We start from the raw sequence: 24,268 nt of genomic DNA, 5'->3' as shown, positions 1-24,268 counted from the left end.
CTCAGGTAGAGTTTCATAGTCTCATTGTTCTTACAGTTTAGAACCCCCTTCTATGGGTGTAGAAACCTTCTTTCCTCTAGACGTAGAGGATGCCCTCCTGCTACCGTCACAGTCCTTGCCACAACTAGATCATGGGAGAGATTTCTGTATTGTCCCCCTAAGGCTGTTTTTTTAAAAACTAAATATCCACAATTTTGAATACCTCAAGGAAAACAACGGTATAACTCCTCATCAGCACGGGTTCATGAGGGGTCCATCATGTCAGACCAATTTGATCAGCTTCTACAATGAAGTAAGTTCTAGGCTTGAGCTGAGAGAGTCCACTATTGACTATTGATCTTGTATATCTAAATTTTTCTAAAGCATTTGACACCGTGCCGCAAAATAGGCTGATATATAAAATGAGACAGCTCGGTCTGGGTGAAAACATGTGTATCTAGGTAAAGAACTGGCTCAGAGATAGAAAGCAGAGGGTGGTCATAAATGGATCATACTCTGATTGGGCCACTGTTGCTAGTGGGGTGCCACAGGGTTCAGTATTGGGCCCCATTCTGTTAAATATATTTATCAATGACCTGAAAAGGGGACTGCACAGTAAAATATTAATATTTGCAGATGATACGAAATTATACAAGACTAGCTGATATACCCGGCTTCGCCCGAGTTAATTTGGTACTGGTGTTTAACTGGTGTTCACACGGAAAAACTTATGAAGTCGTGGTTACTTAAGAGATACTGAGGAAAAACATATGTTCACCATTTTGCATAGTTCTCTGCGTTACCCAGGAAACACCACGTGGAGGTAACCATGCGACGTTTCCTTCATATAAAATGACATCAGGAAGTGAGAGAATTAGATTACGTACATAAAATTTGGACACTAATTCTTTTGCGCTTAGAATTGAATAATGGAGTTGGGACCTATTAACTTTTCATATTTATGACACAATCAATGCTTGTGCCAAATTTCATGTTTCTATGACATTGGGAAGTGAGAGATTTGGATTATGTACGTAAAATTTGGACGCCAATTCTTTTGCGCATAGAATTGAATAATGGAGTTGGGACCCATTAGCTTTTCCTATTTATAACATAATCAATGCTCGTGCCAAATTTCCCGTTTCTATGACACCGGAAAGTGAGAAAATTACATTCCGCACGTAAAATTCGGACGCTAATTCTTTTGCGCATAGAATTGAATAATCGAGTTGGGACCCATTAGGTTTTCCTATTTATGACATAATCAATGCTCGTGCCAAATTTCCTGTTTCTATGACACTGGAAAGTGAGAAAATTACATACCGCACGTAAAATTTGGACGCTAATTATTTTGCGCATAGAATTGAATAATGGAGTTGGAACCCATTAGCTTTTCTTATTTATGACACAATCAATGCTCGTGCCACATTTCCCGTTTCTATGACACCGGAAAGTGAGAAAATTAGATTCCGTACGTAAAATTTGGACGCTAATTCTTTTGCGCATGGAATTGAATAATGGAGTTGGGACCCATTAGCTTTTACTATTTATGACATAATCAATGCTCATGCCAAATTTCCCGTTTCTATGACACCGGCAAGTGAGAAAATTACATTCCGCACTTAAACTTTGGACGCTAATTCTTTTGCGCATACAATTGAATAATGGAGTTGGGACCCATTAGCTTTTCCTATTTATGACATAATCAATGCTCGTGCCAAATTTCCTGTTTCTATGACACCGGAATGTGAGAAAATTAGATTCTGTACGTAAAATTTGGACGCTAATTCTTTTGCGCATACAATTGAATAATGGAGTTGGGACCCATTAGCTTTTACTATTTATGACATAATCAATGCTTGTGCCAAATTTCCTGTTTCTATGACACTGGAAAGTGAAGAAATTACATTCCGCACGTAAAATTTTGACGCCAATTCTTTTGCGCTAGAATTGAATAATGGAGTTGGGACCTATTAACTTTTCCTATTTATGACATAATCAATGCTCGTGCCAAATTTCATGTTTCTATGACACCAGAAAGTGAGAAAATTAGATTCCGTATGTAAAATTTGGACGCTAATTCTTTTGCGCATGGAATTGAATAATCGAGTTGGGACCCATTAGCTTTTACTATTTATGACATAATCAATGCTCGTGCCAAATTTCCCGTTTCTATGACACCGGAAAGTGAGAAAATTACATTCCGCACGTAAAATTTTGACGCCAATTCTTTTGCGCTAGAATTGAATATTCAAGTTGGGACCCATTTGCTTTTCCTATTTATGACATAATCAATGCTTGTGCCAAATTTCACGTTTCTATGACACCGGAAAGTGAGAAAATTGCATTCCGCACGTAAAATTTTGACGCTGATTCTTTTGCGCATAGAGTTGAATAATGGAGTTGGGACCCATTAGCTTTTCCTTTTTATGACATAATCAATGCTCCTGCCAAATTTCACGTTTCTATGACATTGGGAAGTGAGAGATTTAGATTATGTACGTAAAATTTTGACGCCAATTCTTTTGCGCATAGAATTGAACAATCGAGTTGGGACCCATTAACTTTTCCTATTTATGACATAATCAATGCTCGTGCCAAATTTCCCGTTTCTATGACATTGGGAAGTGAATGATTTAGATTATGTACGTTAAATTTCTACGCCAATTCTTTTGCGCTAGAATTGAATAATCGAGTTGGGACCCAATTTCTTTTCCTATTTTGGAGATAATCTATGCTTGCGCCAAATTTCATGTTTCTACGACATCGGGAAGTTGGAGAACTTTTGGCGAGTCAGTCAGTCAGTCAGTGAGTGAGTGAGTCAGTGAGTGAGTGAGTCAGTGAGTGAGTGAGTCAGTGAGGGCTTTCAGCTTTATATATATAGATAATACAATGGAGGACAATGTACGGCTGCAAATGGACCTGAATACGCTGGGGGCGTAAGTAGAAAAATGGCAAATGAAGTTCAATATTGATAAATGTAAGGTTATGCACATGAGAAGGAGGAATGGACGTCACCAATATACACTAAATGAAGTACTGCTAGGGAAAAGGGATATGGAAAAAGACCTGGGGTACTAGTTGACTGTAGACTTAACTGCAGCAATCAATGCCAGTCAGCCGCTGCAAAAGCAAATAAAGTCTTGGATTGCATTAAAGAGAGATAGGGGCGAGGGACGAGAACATTATTCTACCACTATATAAGGCACTGTCAGACCTCACATAAAATACTTGTATACAGTTCCGAACAGCGCTGCTCAGGAAAGATGTTGCAGTGCTTGAGGGGGTTCAAAGGCAACTAAATTAATAAACGGAATGAGAGAACTAGAATACCCAGAGAGGCTATCAAAATTGGGATTATTCACCCTGAAAAAAAAGATGATTAAGGGTTAACCAAATAACTATGTATAAATACATAAGGGGAAAATACAAGGATCTCTCCCATGGTCTATTTATACCCAGGACTGAGATGGTAACAAGAGGGCATCTGCTACGTCTAGATGAAAGAAGGTTCCATCACCAGCACAGAATGGGGTTCTTTACTGTAAGAGCAGTGAGACTGTGGAACTCTCTGCCTGAGGACGTGGTGAGGGCAAAATCGATAGAAGAGTTTAAGAGGGAATTAGACTTCTTTTTAGAGTGCTATGATATTACAAGATATTAGACATTAAATAACAAACGGGGTTGTTGTTCCGGGTCATGGAGTCAGGTAGGACCTTTCAAACGTTGATCCAGGGATTATTCTGACTGCCATTATGAAGTTGGGAAGGAATTTGTTCCCCCAAAATGGGCTAAATTGGCTTCTGCCTTATTGGTTTTATTTTTGCCTTTGTCTGGATCAACAAGGGAGGGTGGAAATAGGCTAAATTAGATGGACATTGCCTTCCTTCCCCCTAACATACTATGTTACTATGTAATCGTCTTGTGTAAATGGCGCTTAATGCTACAGGACGTATCTTTATGCCTTCTAACTTCAGGGTATGTATGAATGTTTGCCCCAGGTGCAAGGAAACCTAGCTACACCTCTGGACTGTGCCATCCTGAATGTGTGAAGGCGCAATTATTCTATCAGTGATGAAATGCTACAAGGAAATGCTTTCCATCTGTAATCTGAAAAGACAGCAACCGCAGCAACCATATGCATGTTTCCGATTATGTAAATTCAGAGCAGTTTCTATGCACAAAATATCTCTGTTTATTGTGAAAACAAACTTACTTTGAAATGTTGACTACTGCTGCACCTTTTCTTCACAATGCCCAGGTCTTGGAGTTTATTTCCCAGTTGAGCCAACATATGGCTATAGAGGTTCTCGAGGCTTGTCCCTGGAATGCAAAGATTTAGGCAAGACTTTTGCACCTCCAGTACAGACTCATAAAGTTCTTCTTGTGCAGCAGTAAACCTTTAGAATGAAAAAAAAAACACAAGAAAAAATCTAGTGGATTAACAAGATTTTACAAACATAAAGAGACTCTCAATTTAAAATATGTGCAAAATAGTATGCGGAAGAAATGAGTGACAATTTACACTCTTATTCGCCAGATTTATAGCTTATGGCCTGAGTTTTCAACAAGTTTTTAAAAATATAACAGGTTCTCCTTACACACATTTGCTGCTATTTTGCACCGTTTTATATCTGTGCATTCTGATTTTCTGGTGCTCTAATTTTTCTGCTCTCCTGCTATTTGCCGTCCACTATCAGGCAGGGGGCATGGAGCAAGCCCAGCATTTTGTCAGTAGTTCACTGTCCTCTCTTCTTTGCCTTGACTTTCTATGTTGAATTGCATAGTCTGTGGTCCTATCAGCAGGAGTTCAGAATCTGACTGCCTGCCCCTCTACCCTCCCAGGATGCTTCAAGCATTCTTGCCAAATGGTGAGTAAATGCAGTATAATGTGTACACACACACATAAAAAAGCAGAGATTGTGGGGATGGTTGTCACAGTGTCTGCACATCTGTCAGCCTGTAGCCTGTAAAGCCTCTGTAAAGGCAGCTCCTCTCCCCATTGCCAAGGAAACATCCCTGTGTCTTTGTTGTCCGCGCATATTACCATCCTTTTTGCGTACGCAGAACCAGTTCACAGGCTTGCATGACACACCCTTTCCGTGGATGATTAAAAGGCTAATTAGCCTAATAGGGTCCAGATCTGTTCTTTCCCCCTTGCTTTGTGCAGTGTTGTGCGTATTTTAACACCTCCCATAGACTTTCAGGGGGGCCTTTGCTGTGCAAAACGCAGAAAGATAGAACAGGTCCCAATTTTTTCCTTGTGCACAAAAATGGGTTATATTCTCTGTGTTTTGCGCCTGCAGTTTTTGCATGCGCAAATATCACACAAACACGGCCACATGAAGAAGCCCTAAAGCCTAACTGAAAACATACTATTAGAGATGAGCGAGCATGCTCGGATAAGGCAGTTACTCGAGCGAGTATCGCTCTTCTTTAGTAACTGCATTCTCTACATGCTATAGATTAGACAAATTCAATAAAACTCCCAATTAAAAGAACCTATCTCATATAAACATAAACCAACAAAAATATAATATGGAACCAAAGAAATAGCAATAAAAGCATTATATTTGTTGTAAAAATTAAAAACTGACAGATAAGCAAACAACATTCACAGAACATATAGGAAAACCATGCACATGGAAGTAAACAAGTGGTGGGCAGCCTGAGAATAACCAAACAAATAATACACATACCACCTGCTGTAAGTTGCATGTAGGGCTGAGCGATTAAATGAATTACCTCAATAATTTTAGTGCTCTACAATTTTGATCAAAATCGCAAAATAAAATTTAGTTCTGCCCCCATAGCGGCCCTTATCGCATGGAGGAGAGAACGCTCCAGGAAGAAGTATTGAGCTGCAGAACACAAACAGGCAGATCTGCAATAGTGATCCACATACCTGATGGTTTATTTGTTAGGTTGGTAAGTGAAGTCCTGTACAGCAGTGACAGAGTTAGGGCTCCTACGCACTGGCGAGGGCGATATTGGACTGATTCAATGGGCGATATTGCAAAAACAAAGGACATGCTGCGATTTTTTTTTCCACATAGCATCGCAGGAGTGAAAACATCACAAATGAGAATTAACCATTGAAAATCAGTGCTGCGATTTTCTCACCAGTGTGAAGGCACCCTTAAGGGTACTTTACATGGCACAATAGATGTCAACAATGTTATGAGTTTGTCAGTAGACCTATAGTTGGGCTTGTCCATAATATGGGTGCATATGACAAGGGTGCCATGAATCAACCTGGCTTCATTTTTACATTTTCCATAGAGGAAAGATAAAAAACACAATTTTAGTTTAACATTTAAAGACTTGAGATTAAAATCGAATCTATAGTTATGAAAAAAACTAAATTCTGTACTTGAACCAAAAGAACACAATGATTTTAAAAATGGCTAAAAGCACAAAATGTTTAAAGAATTACAGTGAAGCCAGTCTAATAAAAGGCAGATACAACCAGAAGTCTTTATCTAGATTATTTAAAAATATCACCAGGTACCCAGGGAGTTCCATCACATATAGTATATATCAAAGCATACATAGAAGTAGGATGCGGTGAAGCTCATAAACCCAACGAAGCCCAGTACAAACAATGCTCACCAAAGTGCATAGTAGGAAAAAAAAAAAAAGAGTATTGTGGCATCTAATAAGCGTCAAGTTGTTATAAGTCACAATATCCAAGTAATTGGAATACTACGGGGAGCCAAGGTCACACAAAATAAAGCTCCCAGCTGCAGGAAAAACCTCATGTATATTGCTACAAGCATAGCTACATCAGCGGATAATATACCTAATGTTACGTCTTCCGTTAAATAGCCAAATAACAAGTGATATACCAACCCAAAAAGGCAATGAGTGAGCATCCCGTATGCTGGAAATGAAACACTGAATGAAGGCGGAAGCAGTCTTGTGGATTGCAATGCGATTGCACATTAAACATTAGGTGGCACTGTCAAAAATGGAGAATTGGGTGAGGCATGAAATTAAAAAAATATACAGGTCACCTTCTACATGCTAAATTCATTTTTGAATTATGGGCTGTTATCCAAAAGGATCCTTCTTTAACTGGACTTTTTTAGTAGTTTTCAAATTCTAGAGCAAAAATAGAGTGTTACCGTGCTAGCTAGGCAAATCCTTTAATATTAAATACTCTTGTATAAAAAAGACAAAAGTATTATAGAGGCGATACTTTAATTGGCTAACCAGAAAAATTCTATATGCAAACTTTCGGGGCTACTTAATGCCTATTTAAGCCTATTGAAGGCTTACATTCGGAATAGAAAACCATCTGGTGCTGGGCACAACTCTCCAAGAAGTAGCAGTAAAGTTTAAATGATATTCTTTATTAAAGTTAAAAGCACAGCCTGTTATGCTGGGGTAAAACACCATAGTCAATCATATGAAAGGGAATGGGTTACAAAGCAGAAAAGTGGAAGAAACAGAAAATAAAATAAAGTGAGAAATAAAGAAATAATGTCGGATAACAGCCTGCCACTTGCTCTAACAGCAGGGACTGAACAAACCTCGGATCCCTAGTGTTTAACCCTTTACACGCCGCGATCAGTGTGACACTCTATTTAACCATTGGACCCCTGTTATGTGATCACAGAGTCCCGATGGGTTGCTATGACACACGGAGGCTTGAATATATCTAAGGTGGCCTATAAGCTTCAGCCTCTGGCTGAGTTTCATAGCCTTTATAATACACTACTAAACTGATGTAAAGTAGTGTATTAGAAAAGTCATAAAAGATGCTAATAACATTTTTGTCCTAGTTGAACAAAAATAAAAAGTTTAAAAAAATATAACAAAATAGTAAAAAAAAAAATTAAACGCCAAAAATCACACATGTGGTATCACTACAATTGTAATGATCTAGAGAAAAAGGTTAGCACTAGAGATGAGCGAGCGTACTCGGAAAAGCACTACTCGCTCGAGTAATTTGCTTTATCCGAGTATCGCTGTGCTCGTCCCTGAAGATTCGGGTGCCGCTGCGGCTGACAGGTGAGTCGCAGCGGGGAGCAGGGGAGAGCGGGCGGGAGAGAGGGAGAGAAAGATCTTACCTCCGTTCCTCCCCGCTCTCCCCTGCAGCTCCCCGCTCCGTGCCGGCACCCGAATCTTCAGGGACGAGCACAGCGATACTCGGATAAAGCAAATTACTCGAGCGAGTAGTGTTTTTCCGAGTACGCTCGCTCATCTCTAGTTAGCACATTATTTAACCTGCACGCACGCTCGGCATGAAAAAACAATAAATACATACAACAAAACATGTGAAAATAGCTACATTTTGCCTGTCTTGTCTTACAAAAAAACAGAACAGAAAGTGATCAAAATGCCACATTGATCAATAAATGGTACCATCAAAAAGTACAACTCATTCCGTAAAAAAAAAAAAATTCTTTTACCACACTCTTGACAAAAAAGGAAAATTTTCGGGGTCTTTGAATGCATCGATAAACAAAAATAATAAACAAAATTCAAACCCACATCCCCTGAAAACTATAACAATTTGGTCTTGACTTAGGGCTCAGACGAGCAGATATCCGCACGGAAAAAAAACAGCACCACATGTGTGGGTGCGCATTTTTTTCCGCATGGATCTCCGCTCTTCTGACTGAGCCCATAATCGTACTGGCCTGCAGAATTAATTTAACATATATTGGATAAATGAAGACTGGAGTTAATCCCGTGAAAAACAAGCTCCCTTGATGGAAAATAAAAATGCTGCAGCTCTTGGAATCCATTGACACAAAAGTAAATCTTAATGAAAAAAAGTGTTTTTTACATACAAAAATAGCAATCGTGTTGACGCAGAGATTATCATCATCACATTATTTATGTCAAACACTGAAGCCACAAAAGTGAAAAACAAAAAAATAGCAGAATTTCTTTTTTCCCAATTCCCCTAAAAACAGAATTAATAAAAGTTATAAAATACATTATATATACCCAAAAATGATGCTATTAAAAAATACAACTTGTCCTGCAAAAAATGGCTGTGTCTATGGAAAAACTAAAAGGCTATGGCTCCTGGATTGCAACAATGAAAAATAAAAATATTAGTTGGTCATTAAAGGGGTTGTCCCGCGCCGAAACGGTTTTTTTTTTATTCAATAGGCCCCCCGTTCGGCGCGAGACAAACCCAATGCATGTGTTAAAAAAAACAAACCGTTTAGTACTTACCCGAATCCCCGCGCTGCGGCGACTTCTTCCTTACCTTACTAAGATGGCCGCCGGGATCTTCACCCACGATGCACCGCGGGTCTTCTCCCATGGTGCACCGTGGGCTCTGTGCGGTCCATTGCCGATTCCAGCCTCCTGATTGGCTGAAATCGGCACACGTGACGGGGCGGAGCTACGAGGACCAGCTCTCCGGCACGAGCGGCCCCATTCACCAGGGAGAAGACCGGACTGCGCAAGCGCGTCTAATCGGGCGATTAGACGCTGAAATTAGACGGCACCATGGAGACGAGGACGCTAGCAACGGAACAGGTAAGTGAATAACTTCTGTATGGCTCATAATTAATGCACGATGTACATTACAAAGTGCATTAATATGGCCATACAGAAGTGTATAACCCCACTTGCTTTCGCGGGACAACCCCTTTAAGGCGCAAACAGGCTTCATCACTAAGGGGTTAATGCCTTTATATACCTCATGTGTGCTGGTTTGTAAATGTATGGTGAGTGTGTGTATATGTTTGTGTAACGGTGTATGTAAACAGATAGTGTGTGGCAGTGCTATTGTGTTGTTGAAGGGGTTAAAACAAAGGGCTAAGGGTTCATTCACATAACTGTGATTTCGGCGCGTTTTACGAGTCAATGAAAGTACATGGATTTTCATTGATCTTTTCCCATTTGCATGTAGATACCCATGGTAAAAAGATTGCAGCATTTTCTATTTCTCCTTGTACCACGCAACGTGAGCCATATTCTTTTCTATGGGTAGTGTATGCAATGCTGTCTGTATGCAATACACTGCACATGGACACCGATACATACGCGACCCACTATGGAACAGCGGGGAATAAAAAAAAAACAACAAAAAAGACAAAAGCTCACACTGCGCATGATCTCGTGCATGAGATGCGTTGTCATGTGCAATGCACTCATTACCACTTCGGATTGTGAATTTGCTGTTTTTGTTCTTCGTTTTGCACGATTTCTGTGCAAAACATTATATATTACATTATTATAGCTATGAACAATACAGAAATTAATTATTACTTAAAATAAAATGTTTATTAAGTTAATTTTGACAATATTTGTTTTTTCACTAAAAGATTATATAGGCTAATAACAAATGTATTCTTTTGACCGCGTTTATATAGGAATTCTGGACGGCCAGCTGCCTAGCATACGGCCATATCGCCGATTATTGTAAGAAACTAATCGGATTCCTATTCGGCATCCCCGAATTAGTAAAACTACCAATTTTGACAAATAAATTTGACTTTTGTCCAACTTTTAAGGTATGCTGGCCCACTGTGCTGTGCTTGGATTTGCTGCCACCCGGGGTCTACGGTTGGGATGGTGTTCTTTAGATTGTCTCTCCCTTTTTCCCCCATATGTAGTGATGGTCAGTATGACCAAACAGTTTCATTTTTGTTTCATCAGACTTTTCAGACATTTCTCCAAAAAGTCAGATCTTCTTCCCTATGTGCAATAGCAAACTGTATTTTGGCTTTTTATGGCTATTTTGGAAAAGTGGTTTATTCCTTGCTGGGTAGACTTTAAAGAGAACCTGTCGCCCCATTTAAGCCCCATGGGTGTAACTTCCAGGATGGGTCACTGTTCAATGGTTCAAACACTACTGGTACCTCAGAGGCTCGGCAAAAGTGATATATAGCACCTGAAACGAACCCACCAAATTTGGTATTCTTTTCTTCTGAGCCCTGCTGTGTGCCCAAGCTGCAGACTACAACCACACATAGATAATTGCTGTCCTTGGGAGAAACCCATTAACAATCTACAGGGAGTGTGTCTCCAGTGACACAGGCTAGATTGGGCACTGAAATAATATATCTGTGGAAAAATTGCTATTTTCACTGAGCACCATTGTCTGCATATTAATTTCTGGAGAATACCTGCAGGATCTAAATGCTCCCTAGATAAATATCTTGAGGTGGGGTGTAGTTTCCAAAATAGGGTCATGTTTTGGGGGTTTCTTTTATTCCAACTCAGAGCATTTGCAAATTGTGGGCCAACGCTGTGTAAATCATCAACTTAGCCTCTTCCACTCCAGAGCCTGTTGTATTTGTAGCCAACAGATTAGGGGCGCATGCAGGCTGCTTCTAAAAGCAGGAAAACAACAAAGCTGTTTTTTAACCCTTTCCAATCCAATTTGTATCCTGGTTTTCTTAGGGGGCTTACTCTTTTTCTGCCATTATACAATGGCGCTATATGCTGGCTAAAGCCAGTACTGCACGAGGTGACACATTGGATAGGCTCCAACAGCAGAGAGGCTGGCAATATACAGTAAGAGAACCCCGACGGACGTCTTCCAGCATCGGAGCTGTACAGCCTTAAATCATAATGTCTTCAGAGGTCAGACATTGGATTGGAAAAGGTTAACAGTTGCACAAATGGCATAATTTTGGAAAATTTGTAATTTGCACTTTGTTTCATTCACTGCACATTAAATTCAGGAAAACACATTTTCCTGAAAGACCATAAAAGACCTTGGTGCTGCATTCCTTATGAGCTCTGCGTGTGCTCAAACGACAGATCCAGGCCACATGTGGAGTGTTGCTAAACCTGAGAGCACCGGCATTACAACTTATGGGGTGGGTGTCTCTGATAGTACAACCCTGGCACAACATATTAGTGTTGGAAAATTTGCAATTTACACTCTACATCATCTACGGCATATTGAGGGGTGTAGTTTTCAAAATGGAGTCTTTTGGGGTAGTATTTTTTAGCACTTCCATACCCGAAGAACGCTTCAAACTTGAAGTGGTGCTTGAAAAGCATCCTAGTAAAAAGGAGGACCCAAGATATAAAAAGGTGCTTCTTGTGCATGCTGGGTACAGTTTATTTGTTGAGATTTGTGCAAAAAGTACTCCTTTCACTCTACCGTCTATATGTGAACTTTGTTTAACCCTTTCCAATCCAATTTGTTTCCTGGTTTTCCTAGGGGGCTTACTCTTTTTCTGCCATTATAAAACGGCGCTATCTACTGGCTAAAGCCAGTACTCCATGAGGTGACACGTTAGGTAGACTCCGACAGCAGAGAGGCTGGCAACATACAGTAAGAGAACCCCGACGGATGTCTTCCAAGATCAGAGCTGTACAGCCTTAAATCATAATGTCTTCAGACGTCAGACAGTGGATTGGAAAGGGTTAATCACTTTAATAACACAAACATGGTTTCCTTCTATTTCTGTCTGATGTACTTGACATATATTCAGATACTTTTGTAAAGAAGATTGCAAGACCTTTCCCTCACATAAATGTGTGGCCAGACAGCTTGATGAATATGGACTTTGTCTTAGTATTAGTAAATAGAATTTGTATTAACTGTTATTTACACCTTGACTAAATTTAAGAGTTACATATAGATTACCAATTAATGGTCTCAGACAGCGTGTGACCAAGTGACCAAAAGACCGATGTCACTGCACAAGCTAAAAGGAGTAACAACTTATGCATATGCTGAAACAGGTGACTCTTGGTCACCTGACTTCAATGTATTTTGTCTTAAAGGACTATATATTTTCTGGCTATTTGTCAAATAAACAGAATCATTTGTGATTTACATAAGTGGCGTGTCAATGATTCTGCGAATGGAATATGGAATAGCAAGAATATACATATAGCACTACATTTCGCTAACAGTATATAAGCTTGTTTTGAGCACTATATTTTATAGGTTTTGTGATGACCATTTTGTCACTTCAGCATAATCATAAAGACAAAGTTCTAGCCCCATCTCTTTAATGGCAAAGTGCTATACACAGCAAGAATTATCATTACAGTGGAGGACAAATATATACATTCTAGCTGCACAGCGTATTGACAATTAGGACAAACATACACACACATATTATATATATATATATATATATATATATATATATATATATATATATATATATATATATATATATATATATATACATACAGTTAGGGCCAGAAATATTTGGACAGTAACACAATTTTCGCGAGTTGGGCTCTGCATGCCACCGCATTGGATTTGAAATGAAGACTCTACAACAGAATTCAAGTGCAGATTGTAACGTTTAATTTAAAGGGTTGAACAAAAATATCTGATAGAAAATGTAGGAATTGTACACATTTCTTTACAAACACTCCACATTTTAGGAGCTCAAAAGTAATTGGACAAATAAACATAACCCAAACAAAATATTTTTTTTTCAATATTTTGTTGCGAATCCTTTGGAGGCAATCACTGCCTTAAGTCTGGAACCCATGGACATCACCAAACGCTGGGTTTCCTCCTTCTTAATGCTTTGCCAGGCCTTTACAGCCGCAGCCTTCAGGTCTTGCTTGTTTGTGGGTCTTTCCGTCTGAAGTCTGGATTTGAGCAAGTGAAATGCATGCTCAATTGGGTTAAGATCTGGTGATTGACTTGGCCATTGCAGAATGTTCCACTTTTTTGCACTCATGAACTCCTGGGTAGCTTTGGCTGTATGCTTGGGGTCATTGTCCATCTGTACTGTGAAGCGCCGTCCGATCAACTTTGCAGCATTTGGCTGAATCTGGGCTGAAAGTATATCCCGGTACACTTCAGAATTCATCCGGCTACTCTTGTCTGCTGTTGTGTCATCAATAAACACAAGTGACCCAGTGCCATTGAAAGCCATGCATGCCCATGCCATCACGTTGCCTCCACCATGTTTTACAGAGGATGTGGTGTGCCTTGGATCATGTGCCGTTCCCTTTCTTCTCCAAACTTTTTTCTTCCCATCATTCTGGTACAGGTTGATCTTTGTCTCATCTGTCCATAGAATACTTTTCCAGAACTGGGCTGGCTTCTTGAGGTGTTTTTCGGCAAATTTAACTCTGGCCTGTCTATTTTTGGAATTGATGAATGGTTTGCATCTAGATGTGAACCCTTTGTATTTACTTTCATGGAGTCTTCTCTTTACTGTTGACTTAGAGACAGATACACCTACTTCCCTGAGAGTGTTCTGGACTTCAGTTGATGTTGTGAACGGGTTCTTCTTCACCAAAGAAAGTATGCGGCGATCATCCACCACCGTTGTCTTCCGTGGACGCCCAGGCCTTTTTGAGTTCCCAAGCTCACCAGTGAATTCCTTTTTTCTCAGAATGTACCCGACTGTTGATTTTGCTACTCCAAGCATGTCTGCTATCTCTCTGATGGATTTTTTCTTTTTTTTCAGCCTCAGGATGTTCTGCTTCACCTCAATTGAGAGTTCCTTTGACCGCATGTTGTCTGGTCACAGCAACAGCTTCCAAATCCAAAACCACACACCTGGAATCAACCCCAGACCTTTTAACTACTTAATTGATTACAGGTTAACAAGGGAGATGCCTTCTGAGTTAATTGCAGCCCTTAGAGTCCATTGTCCAATTACTTTTTGTCCCTTGAAAAAGAGGAGGCTATGCATTACAGAGCTATGATTCCTAAACCCTTTCTCCGATTTGGATGTGGAAACTCTCATATTGCAGCTGGGAGTGTGCACTTTCAGCCCATATTATATATAATTGTATTTCTGAACATGTTTTTGTAAACAGCTAAAATAACAAAACTTGTGTCACTGTCCAAATATTTCTGGCCCTAACTGTATATATATATATAAATATATATTCAGTGGACATGAAAGAGTTAAGTTAGATCTCATGAGCATGTTAGTAAATAGCAAAATAGGATACCTTTCTTACTAAACTTAAAGGCAGAAAAATACATGACTCTTTACTTACTTGCCGTTCACAGGCCATGTGCGGGTAATATCACTGACATAGCAGGAGGCTTCACAACCACCGTCCAACAGAACCATCTCCCCTGGCTAAAAATAAATAGTAAGAAGGTTATAAACATACCCTAAGTCAGCTTGAGGTATGCTGCCACGTGCAGTGGCCTCACTAGTTATAATGTCCCCCACAGTGGCCCCAATAGTAATAGTGACCCCCACAGTGGCTTCAATAGTAATAGTGTCCCCTATATCAGCCCCAGTAGTAACAGTGACCCCTATATCAGCCAAAGTAGTAATATTGATCCCCACAGTGGCCCCAGTAGCAATACTGACCTCCACATTGGCCCCAGTAGTAATAGTGACCTTCATAGTGGCCCCAGTAATAATATTAACCCCCCAGTAGTAATATTAAACCCACAGTAGCCCCAGTAGTAATAGCCCCCCAACCCATATACTTGTCTCCTCCTTGTAGTCATCTCCCCTCCTCCTTTTCTCGGCGCTGATCCTAGGGGCTCACACTGATCGCAGAATGCTTCCTCCCTTTTCCTCTTCTGCGGAACTAAGGAGGAGAGGTCAGCGGATGAGGATCCCGGTTGCACACAATGACGTTAGAGTGTGCACCGGGATCAGTGCCGCTGAGTGATTACCAGCCGGGAGCTACGGCACTCCGGATGGTAATCACTATCGTAGTGAGCAGCCGGAGGCACGCGTGCCAGCAGAGAGGGCTCTGTGTGCCCCCTCCAGCATACATGCCATGGGTTCGCCACCACAGGCCTAGGTCATACTCTACAGAGAACAGCTCAGGGAGAATGAAGGAGAAATAAGACCTGATGAGTATGTGTATTCGAACTGCCCCGCTCAGTAAAAGTGTGTGTGCATACTATATATGTGTGAATCACATCAAGTGTGTCTGTCTTTATAGCTTTCAAAGATGCACAAAATACAGTACACACACAGAGAAATGCTATGGAAGGGAAGCACATTTAAGGTATGTCCATCTGGAGTTCCTGCAGTACACCCACACCATTTTGTTGAAAATGTGATTGTGGATTTAGTAATGTAGTATGTTAAGAAAAGACATATGTCTATCCAGCTCAGCCTATTAACCCCCAATGTTGATCCAGAGGAAGGCAAAAAAAAACAATTAGGTAGAAGCCAATTTTCCCCATTTAGGGAAAAAAACTTCCTTCCTGACTCTAATCTGGCACTCGGAATAATCCCGGACCATTGACCCTTCTGAAATTATTAATGATTATAACATAACATTGTATCGCTCAAGAAAGACATCTAGGCCCCTTTTGAACTCTTTTATCGAATTTGCCATCACCAAGTCCTCAGGCAAAGAGTTCCATAGTCTTACTCCTCTTACAGTAAAGAACCTCATTCTATGTTGTGTAGAAATCTTCTTTCCTCTATATGTAGAGGAGGAAAGAAGGTTTCTACACTGACATAGAAGGGGGTTCTTTACTGTAAAAGCAGTGAGACTATGGAAGTCTCTGCCTGAGGATGTGCTAATGGTCAACTCAACTTCTTGTATAGCTCAAGAAAATGCCTTTCTTGAGCTATACAATTTGCGGCTGCAAATCAGTAAAAAAAAAAAGCATACTCACCTTTCCCATCTTCTGCTTGCTCCTGTGAAGCATCTTGCCTTCTTCCCTGCTGATTACCATCCACTCTCCATCTCTGACAACTCCTCATGTTTTTCACCACTTGTACGATGGTGTCTGCAACACTCTTGCACTTTAAATATGTGTCAGGAGTGGGCCAAGCATGATGCAACAAAAAAAGACGAGAAATCTATGCTGATTAGCTAGTAATAGGTAACGACTCACCTGGTGCACGGTGGGATAACCCTGGTCGGGGAAACCCACCGGCACCTGCTGTCCTTGTTAGCGTATAGAAAGTCTTTCATCCACGACCCATAGGTCAGGAGAGACGCAGGAGGACCAAGCGATCCAAATGGGTGCTTGAAAAGTAAACTGGCTGGATAAAAGAAAAAGTTTCCGCACTCATGTAGATCAGACTGACTGGACTCGATTTTCTGGATGTCCATTAACATCAAACTTTTATAAAAAAAAACATTGAGCAACGCGTTTCGGCTGGTGTGCCTTTCTCAAGTTTGTAATTACAATACAAAAAACAACACAGATATATATACACTCACATATTCCATGATATTACTGCTAGAGGACGCCGTGCATGGACCTCTGACGTCACAGTGGGAGGGGAATCCCGCTGTGGAAATTGTCACATGATCTTTTGCTACATGGAGCGCATGTTGCGTTCCATCTTCTAATCCAACTTTATTGCACTTAATCGACGAGACAAAGTGTCCGTGAAATGCCGTTCCTGGGAGCTCTAATCTGTACCCCCCGATATATACTCAATTAGTCACTAAAATCACTAATACTGAAATCACTTTAAATAAATATTTCATTATGAACAAAGACAAGAACTATGAAGAGACTGCAATAGAATTCAATGTGGAGGAACCCATTTCGAAATATTTAAAACCTATTAGTAAATTCTACCCGACAGAAGTTAAAGGACCACATACATATAGAATCATTCAAGATTTCACAATCATGTGTGACAACAATAAAACCAATCCCTTTTCCCAAAACCTAACTTATAAAGAAAAAACTACCCTCAAGGAAATAAGTAGTGAAGATGGGCTAATAATAAAACGTGCTGACAAAGGGGGGGGGGGGGGGGGGAATACTATTAATGGATTCACATCGTTACCATAAAATTAATATGGACATATTAAAAAATGAAAAACGAGGACTTCCGCACAAGACACAGAGGGAGCAGGACGTGCCTCACAGAGCTCCTGCCAGCACTACTCCCAGACCCATCGGGACCCTCCAATGTCCAAAAAAAACAGCAGCTGCAGGGAATAGATATCACCCCCGCTTGCTAGGCAGAAGACCCCCACATCTGAGGGACATCGGAAAGCCCCCAGCGAACCACCCGATCCGACCCGCGGGAAAAAGAAGAACCGGGACGCGGCCGGGAAGAGCAGAGAGACCCTGAGCCCAAAAGCCACCGGGCCCTATCTGCCCAGAACGTCTCTGGTGAGACGCGCCGACTCCTTCCCGACCCGCACCGGGGGCACTTGTGGCACCGCGGCCTAGATTTCCGGCCGCGAGAGCCGCGACCACCGCCGACCAGGCCGCAAGGCAGGAGAGGGCATTGGGGAGCAGCGGAGAGGCACGGGAGCCCCCGCGGGGGTAGCGAGCCACACCGGGAGGACGCCAGAGAGCCGGGACCGGGCGGCGGCAGAGGCTGCGGCCCTGCTCCCCAGCAGAGAAGGCCCCGACTCAGCGCCAGGCAGAAAGTGAAGCCTTGGGAGGTGTCCGGACGGCCCGAGAGACATCCCCGCAACAGCGACCCCGCAGGAGAACGGTCGGAAAGTTGCGGCCTAGCGGCGCCTGAAGCCGCGGCCTAGATTTGCGGCCATGACGTCAGGGACAAGCCCCGCCCACCACAAACGCCAGGGGGAGGAGCCGAACAGAAGCCACAGCAAGGGGAAAACCCCAAACACCTGCACAGGAGACGCAAACCCCCCAAACAAAGGAGATAAAAACTACAGGAAATCATAGCCCTCCCCCCAAAGCCCATCTTAAGCACAAACAATACCCACAAAAAACAAAACAAAAAAAGTACCGGGAAAAAGGGAAATCGAGACAGAATTAACAAAGGAAAAAGCCGAGACCTGACATAAGGACACTAGATAAAAAAGACATGAACAAATAGACCTAGGACAAAAAGCCACATCCACAACAAAAAATAAACCGCAATAAAACACCAAGAATCCGGATACAGGAAACAACTTCTAATACAACAAACTCGCACAAAACACTTGACACCGAGAGGTCATTAAAGAAAAATGGACAAATATCTAAATGAAAGAAGCGCAGGCACCCCAGCACGAGCAACACGCCAGTCAGACATAGACAAAACAACTGCAGGAGGAAAACAAAAAAGTAGACCCGTTAAAAACATCAAGGAAAAAGAAAGCAAGACCGCGCATCAATCTGCATCCCCTCTAAAAAAACACTCCACCACGTGCCGCGGTTTCACCAAACCCTGACCACGAAGCAATGGACACTTCTTCTACACAAACTAACGAACAACAGTGCGGAAATGACGCAGGCAACACTAGTGGCACAAGAGGTCTCAAAAATGCTTCTCCCTTTATTTGACAACAGACTTGAGGCGTTGCACAAATCCATAAACTCAGCAATGTCACAAATAACAGATAACACCCAAAGGCTGACAGAACTAGAAACAAAAAAACAGAACATAGAACAGACTATCACAACGCTAGAAACCGCGCTACAAAGAAGCCAGACAGAAACCGAAATGCTCCGGGAAAAAGTCGACGATCTGGAGAATAGACACCGTCGCAATAACCTACACTTCGTGGGAATACCAGAGACAATATCCAACAGCCAGCTTATAACCTACTTAGCCACGGAACTACCACAAGCGCTCCAGATCGATTTACCCAATGACCCCCTAACAATAGAAAGAGCCCACAGACTCGGCCCACCAGGGGATGGACGTAACAACAGAAGCAGACCTCGCCCAGTGATAGCAAAATACATGCACTGGACAACAAAAGAAGCAATTCTACGAGCCTACAGACGACAAGGAGAACTGATAATACAAGGGGCAAAGATCCTGCTGTTTCAAGACTTCTCGGTGGCGGTGTCACAGAAGCGCAAACTGTTCACCCCGATCTGCCAAATCTTGCATGAACGAAACACACGCTTCCAATTGCTGTATCCAGCAAAACTCCGGATACAAGACGGCAACAAGTCCCTAATATTTAACACTCCGGAGGAAGCAAGAAGACATCTACAGATGGAAGAAAATGAAGAACAGGGTTGAAACAACCAGGAAAAAGGAACTGTTTTGTTGCTCCTCACAACAACCCTGATCCAAACACCGTGGATGTGGCACTTGCCACGTGAAAGGCGAATTTAATGTTAAATGCTTATATGTTTATTATTAAGTTTCACATGTTTCTCATGATGTTTTTTTTCTTGACCCATTTGACCTCTAGAAAAAGGACCAATAGGAAGATCGGAGAGCCCCGCAGGCACGGCACGACCAACACTCAGTCACATCCGCTGGGACCGAGGGATGTGACAACGATAAAGAGGCAAAAGTAACGGTAACTATAACCAACACAAACACACCAACATGCCTATAGACACAGAAACAACCGACTATCAAACACCCACCATAATACAAACACTATCTTGGAATGTAGATGGACTAAACACGCCAATCAAACAAAAAAAGTACTTGCGCACCTCAAACGATACAAACCCAACATAGTGTTTCTACAAGAAACACACTGGAAAAAGGAGAGAAGGGGCGAACTAAGAGCACCATGGATAGAAGCATGCTACACGGTCTCACACACATCGGCGTCACGAGGAGTAGCCACCCTGATCAGGAAAAACATGCCACACACGATACTACAAAACATAGCTGATCCGCAGGGCAGATACCTGATAACAAGAATAAACCTGGACGAGCAAATTTATGCCTTGGTGAACATTTATGCTCCCAACACAAACCAATCAACATTCTACACCACACTAATAGAGCAGCTACAACCGTATCTAAATGACAAAATAATCATGGGAGGAGATTTCAATAGTACACAAGATGAAGCATTGGACAGAACAGGACCATCCACCCAAAGACTAGCAACCACACATGCATTATTAACACTAAAAGAACAACTCAGCGTATGCGATCCATGGCGTCTCCTGAACCCCACCAATAAGGAATACACATGCTGCTCTAACACCTATCACTCATTCTCACACATAGACTTCTTTTTAATCTCAAACAACATCTTTTAATATCACCACGAATCGGTAATACACCCAATATCCCTTAGTGATCATGGGCCAATAGCAATGAGACTGCAAGTGATCGCACCGCGAAGACTAACCAAAATATGGCGCTCCCCCTCATATCTACGGGAGTTAGAAGATTTTAGAACATACATAAAAATTAACCGGAACAACTATGTAGATGACAATAGGGCACACATAGACAATATAAACCTATTTTGGCAAGCCTCAAAGGCAGTAATGAGGGGACACGTCATAAGTTACTTATCTCACAGAAGGAAAAAATTCCAAACCGAATTCGAGACACTACACCACTCCCTTCTGACAGCACAAAAAGAACATATGAACTCACGAGACAATAACTTGTTTCAAACTTTCACCACAGCAAAACACTTACTAAACACGTTCGTACATACCCATGCGCACTGGCAAACCCAATTAACAAAAAACAAATTTTACAGATGGGGAAACAAGACAGGACGTCTGCTAGCTAACCTGACAAAAGAAAGACAACCACACAAACCGTTAATGACTTTAAGACACAACAATGGAGACAACCTCACAACGAGACAGGTCAAGATAGCCCAAATATTACAAGAATATTTCGAAGACCTATATAGAGCAGAGCCAACAGACATACAAGACATAAACAACTTCCTGGACTCCGTAAACTTACCAAAACTAACTGAAGAACAAAAATCCTTACTAGACGCCGACACTCAGGAAGAAGAAGTACGGGAAGCAATAGCGAAGGCACCAGGGGGAAAAACACCGGGCCCTGACGGATTCTCGACAGAATATTATAAAATATTAACAACAGACATCGTGCCAATACTGACTCAACTCTACAACACAATATACACAAACGACACACAAACAGAAGACTTTGGCAACTCCAGAACGATCCTGCTCCCCAAACCAAACAAGGACACAACAGACCCAAAGTCCTACAGGCCAATAGCGCTACTGAATTGCGACTACAAATTCCTATCCAAGATACTAGCAGACAGACTTCAGCAAATTCTTCCGTCCATACTAGACCCGACACAGAAAGGCTTTACACAAGGGCGAAGTGCCATAAAAAACATCAGAGCCGCCATAGCGGCGACGGTCGTAGCACAAAACCCTGAAAGCCAAACGACGATGTTGCTGAGCCTGGACGCAGAAAAAGCTTTTGACAAAATGGCCTGGCCATTCTTAAATTCACTGCTAGAAAGACGGGGCTTCGGACAGACATTTAGGAACTACATAGACACAACACACACAAACGCTACCACGACCCTTACAATTAATGGACTCAACACCCCCAGAATAGATCTATTTAGAGGGGCTAGACAGGGCTGCCCACTCTCTCCGCTATTATTTAATTTATCGATAGACCCATTACTCAGACACTTAGCACAGACATCGCTCTTCACAGGAACAAACTACGGAGACATAAAAATAAAGACAGAGGCATTTGCAGACGACCTGCTCTTGGTGGTAAACAACCCCAGGGAAACACTAACACCTTTAATACAAAATATCGAGAGAATTGGCAAACTCTCGGGATACACTATAAACTTAGACAAAACAGAAGCCCTACTCCTGAGAGGCCCAGTCAAACCCTCATGGGCGACAAAATACCCATTCAAATGGGAAAAACACGCCATACAATACCTGGGAATACAAATTACAAGGAACCCTTCCAAACTATATAACACGAACATAGAACCCCACATTAAAAAGCTAGAGACAACCCTGAATACGTGGAAAAATTTCACGATCTCTTTTCTGGGGAGGGCGAGCCTAATAAAAATGATAGAATTCCCACGTCTATTATATATACTACACTCACTACCCATACTGCTAAAGTCAAAAGACGTAAAAAAAATAAATTATCTATATAGGAAATTCATATGGGGGGGAAAAAGACCGCGTATCGCATTCAAAACGCTGAACAAGCATAGAGAAAACGGAGGAATCAACTTACCCAATATCCGAGACTACAATCTAGCAGCACAGGCGCGAATCATACATGACTGGATTCACTCCAAGTCATATTTCACAAACAAATCTCTTGAGCAGGAAATGGCTGGCTCAATTAGACTCCAGAATATACTACATAGCCCATATACAGAACTCTCAGGAAAAATCAAAAAGAACCCCCTGATATTAATGGCCTGGAAGTCATGGAACAAGCTACGTAAAGACAGTCAAGCTTTACCACAAGTATCATTACACCTGTCACTAATAAATAACCCCAACTTTCAGGACGGTAACCCTCACAACATCTTTGCTGAATGGGAGGCCCAGGGAATAGATTCAATAGAAAAACTACTGCACATAAGGGAACAACGTATAATGACATACAATGAAGTGAAACATAAATACCCGGAACTTCAAATTCCGCTGTTCTCATACCTACAAGTCAGGCACTACATCACGGAACTTATACCAAAACTCTGAGAATTCGACTGGGCACAGACAGGACACACATGGAGAACTAAAAAAAACAGGGCCACGGGGCATGATCTCCAAGCTGTATGGGGCGATAAGAAACATGAGAGAGCAAGATGACATAGACCTGGGGATTGGAAAATGGGCCCTGGATAACCCAGACTTCACCCCAACACTGATAATGCAATCACTGACTTCAGCACACAGATACCTACCATCGGCAAGGTTTCTGGAGATGAGGCTACAAATTGCCCACAGGTCATACATAACCCCAAGCAGGGGATTCCATATAGGAATTTATGCCACTTCAAAATGTTTCAAATGTCAGGCACCTCATGCAAACTTGTACCACAGCCTGTGGACATGCCCCGTAATACAGGCTTTCTGGACACGAATTAGCGAATACACAAAAACACACCTGACGAATTTCTGCCCACAAGAGCCAACATGGGCAATATTTGGGTACTTAGACCCTGAAACATATCGGTGCTCTAGAGGCGTTAGGAAATTATTAAATTTCATAGCAGCGGCAGGTCTAAAAGCCATCTTACAAACATGGATCCAACCAACAGGGCCCCCGTTCAGGCTGTTCCTGGACAAACTAGCGTTCCTGTTCCAGATGGCGTGGGCGGAGACATCACTTTTCAAGGAAAAGATGGTACAAGCCTTTTTTAAAACCTGGGGGAGTTTTATTCAATTACTACCACAAAGGGTAAAAGACAAACTAAGAGACTGCTTTTGTTACACTTGCTGGTTCCAGGAGCAAATGATAACAGGGGACATACCTCTAGGGTGACACACCTAGGTCGTGCCGTAGCCATGTGGGGACTCCACGATTTTGAAGATCTTGAAGGTACAGGTCAGTAGACCAAAAAACATCTGTAGTCATAATGGGTCAAGAGTTTGAGTTAATGTATGTAAATTACCTGTTTTAATGTTTTGTTTGTTATGTTTAACATAAATAATATAAAAAAGGCAGGCTATGACAGCACACCCATGTAAAAAGAAGACACTCAACAAACTCACTGTAATGCCAAGTGTTTGTCATGACCTGTT

At 41.7% G+C, this 24,268-nt stretch overlaps 1 protein-coding gene across 3 annotated transcripts in view; it reads right to left on the bottom strand.

The window, feature by feature from the left end:
- Positions 1–24,268, bottom strand: part of XPNPEP3 (X-prolyl aminopeptidase 3) — a 111,072-nt gene that overhangs the window by 29,686 nt on the left and 57,118 nt on the right. For all 3 annotated transcript variants that reach the window (XM_066596194.1, XM_066596193.1, XM_066596195.1), the window contains 2 exons: positions 14,899–14,984; positions 4,196–4,379 (listed from right to left, as the gene is read on the bottom strand). In XM_066596194.1, the coding sequence (XP_066452291.1) occupies positions 4,196–4,379; positions 14,899–14,984 (270 nt within the window). The remainder of the gene's footprint in view (positions 1–4,195; positions 4,380–14,898; positions 14,985–24,268) is intronic.

This window comes from Eleutherodactylus coqui, chromosome 3, assembly GCF_035609145.1.
Source record: "Eleutherodactylus coqui strain aEleCoq1 chromosome 3, aEleCoq1.hap1, whole genome shotgun sequence".
Taxonomy (NCBI): Eukaryota; Metazoa; Chordata; class Amphibia; order Anura; family Eleutherodactylidae; genus Eleutherodactylus; species Eleutherodactylus coqui.
Note: the sequence above shows the minus strand (reverse complement) of the source record. Positions and strands in the feature narration are given on the sequence as shown.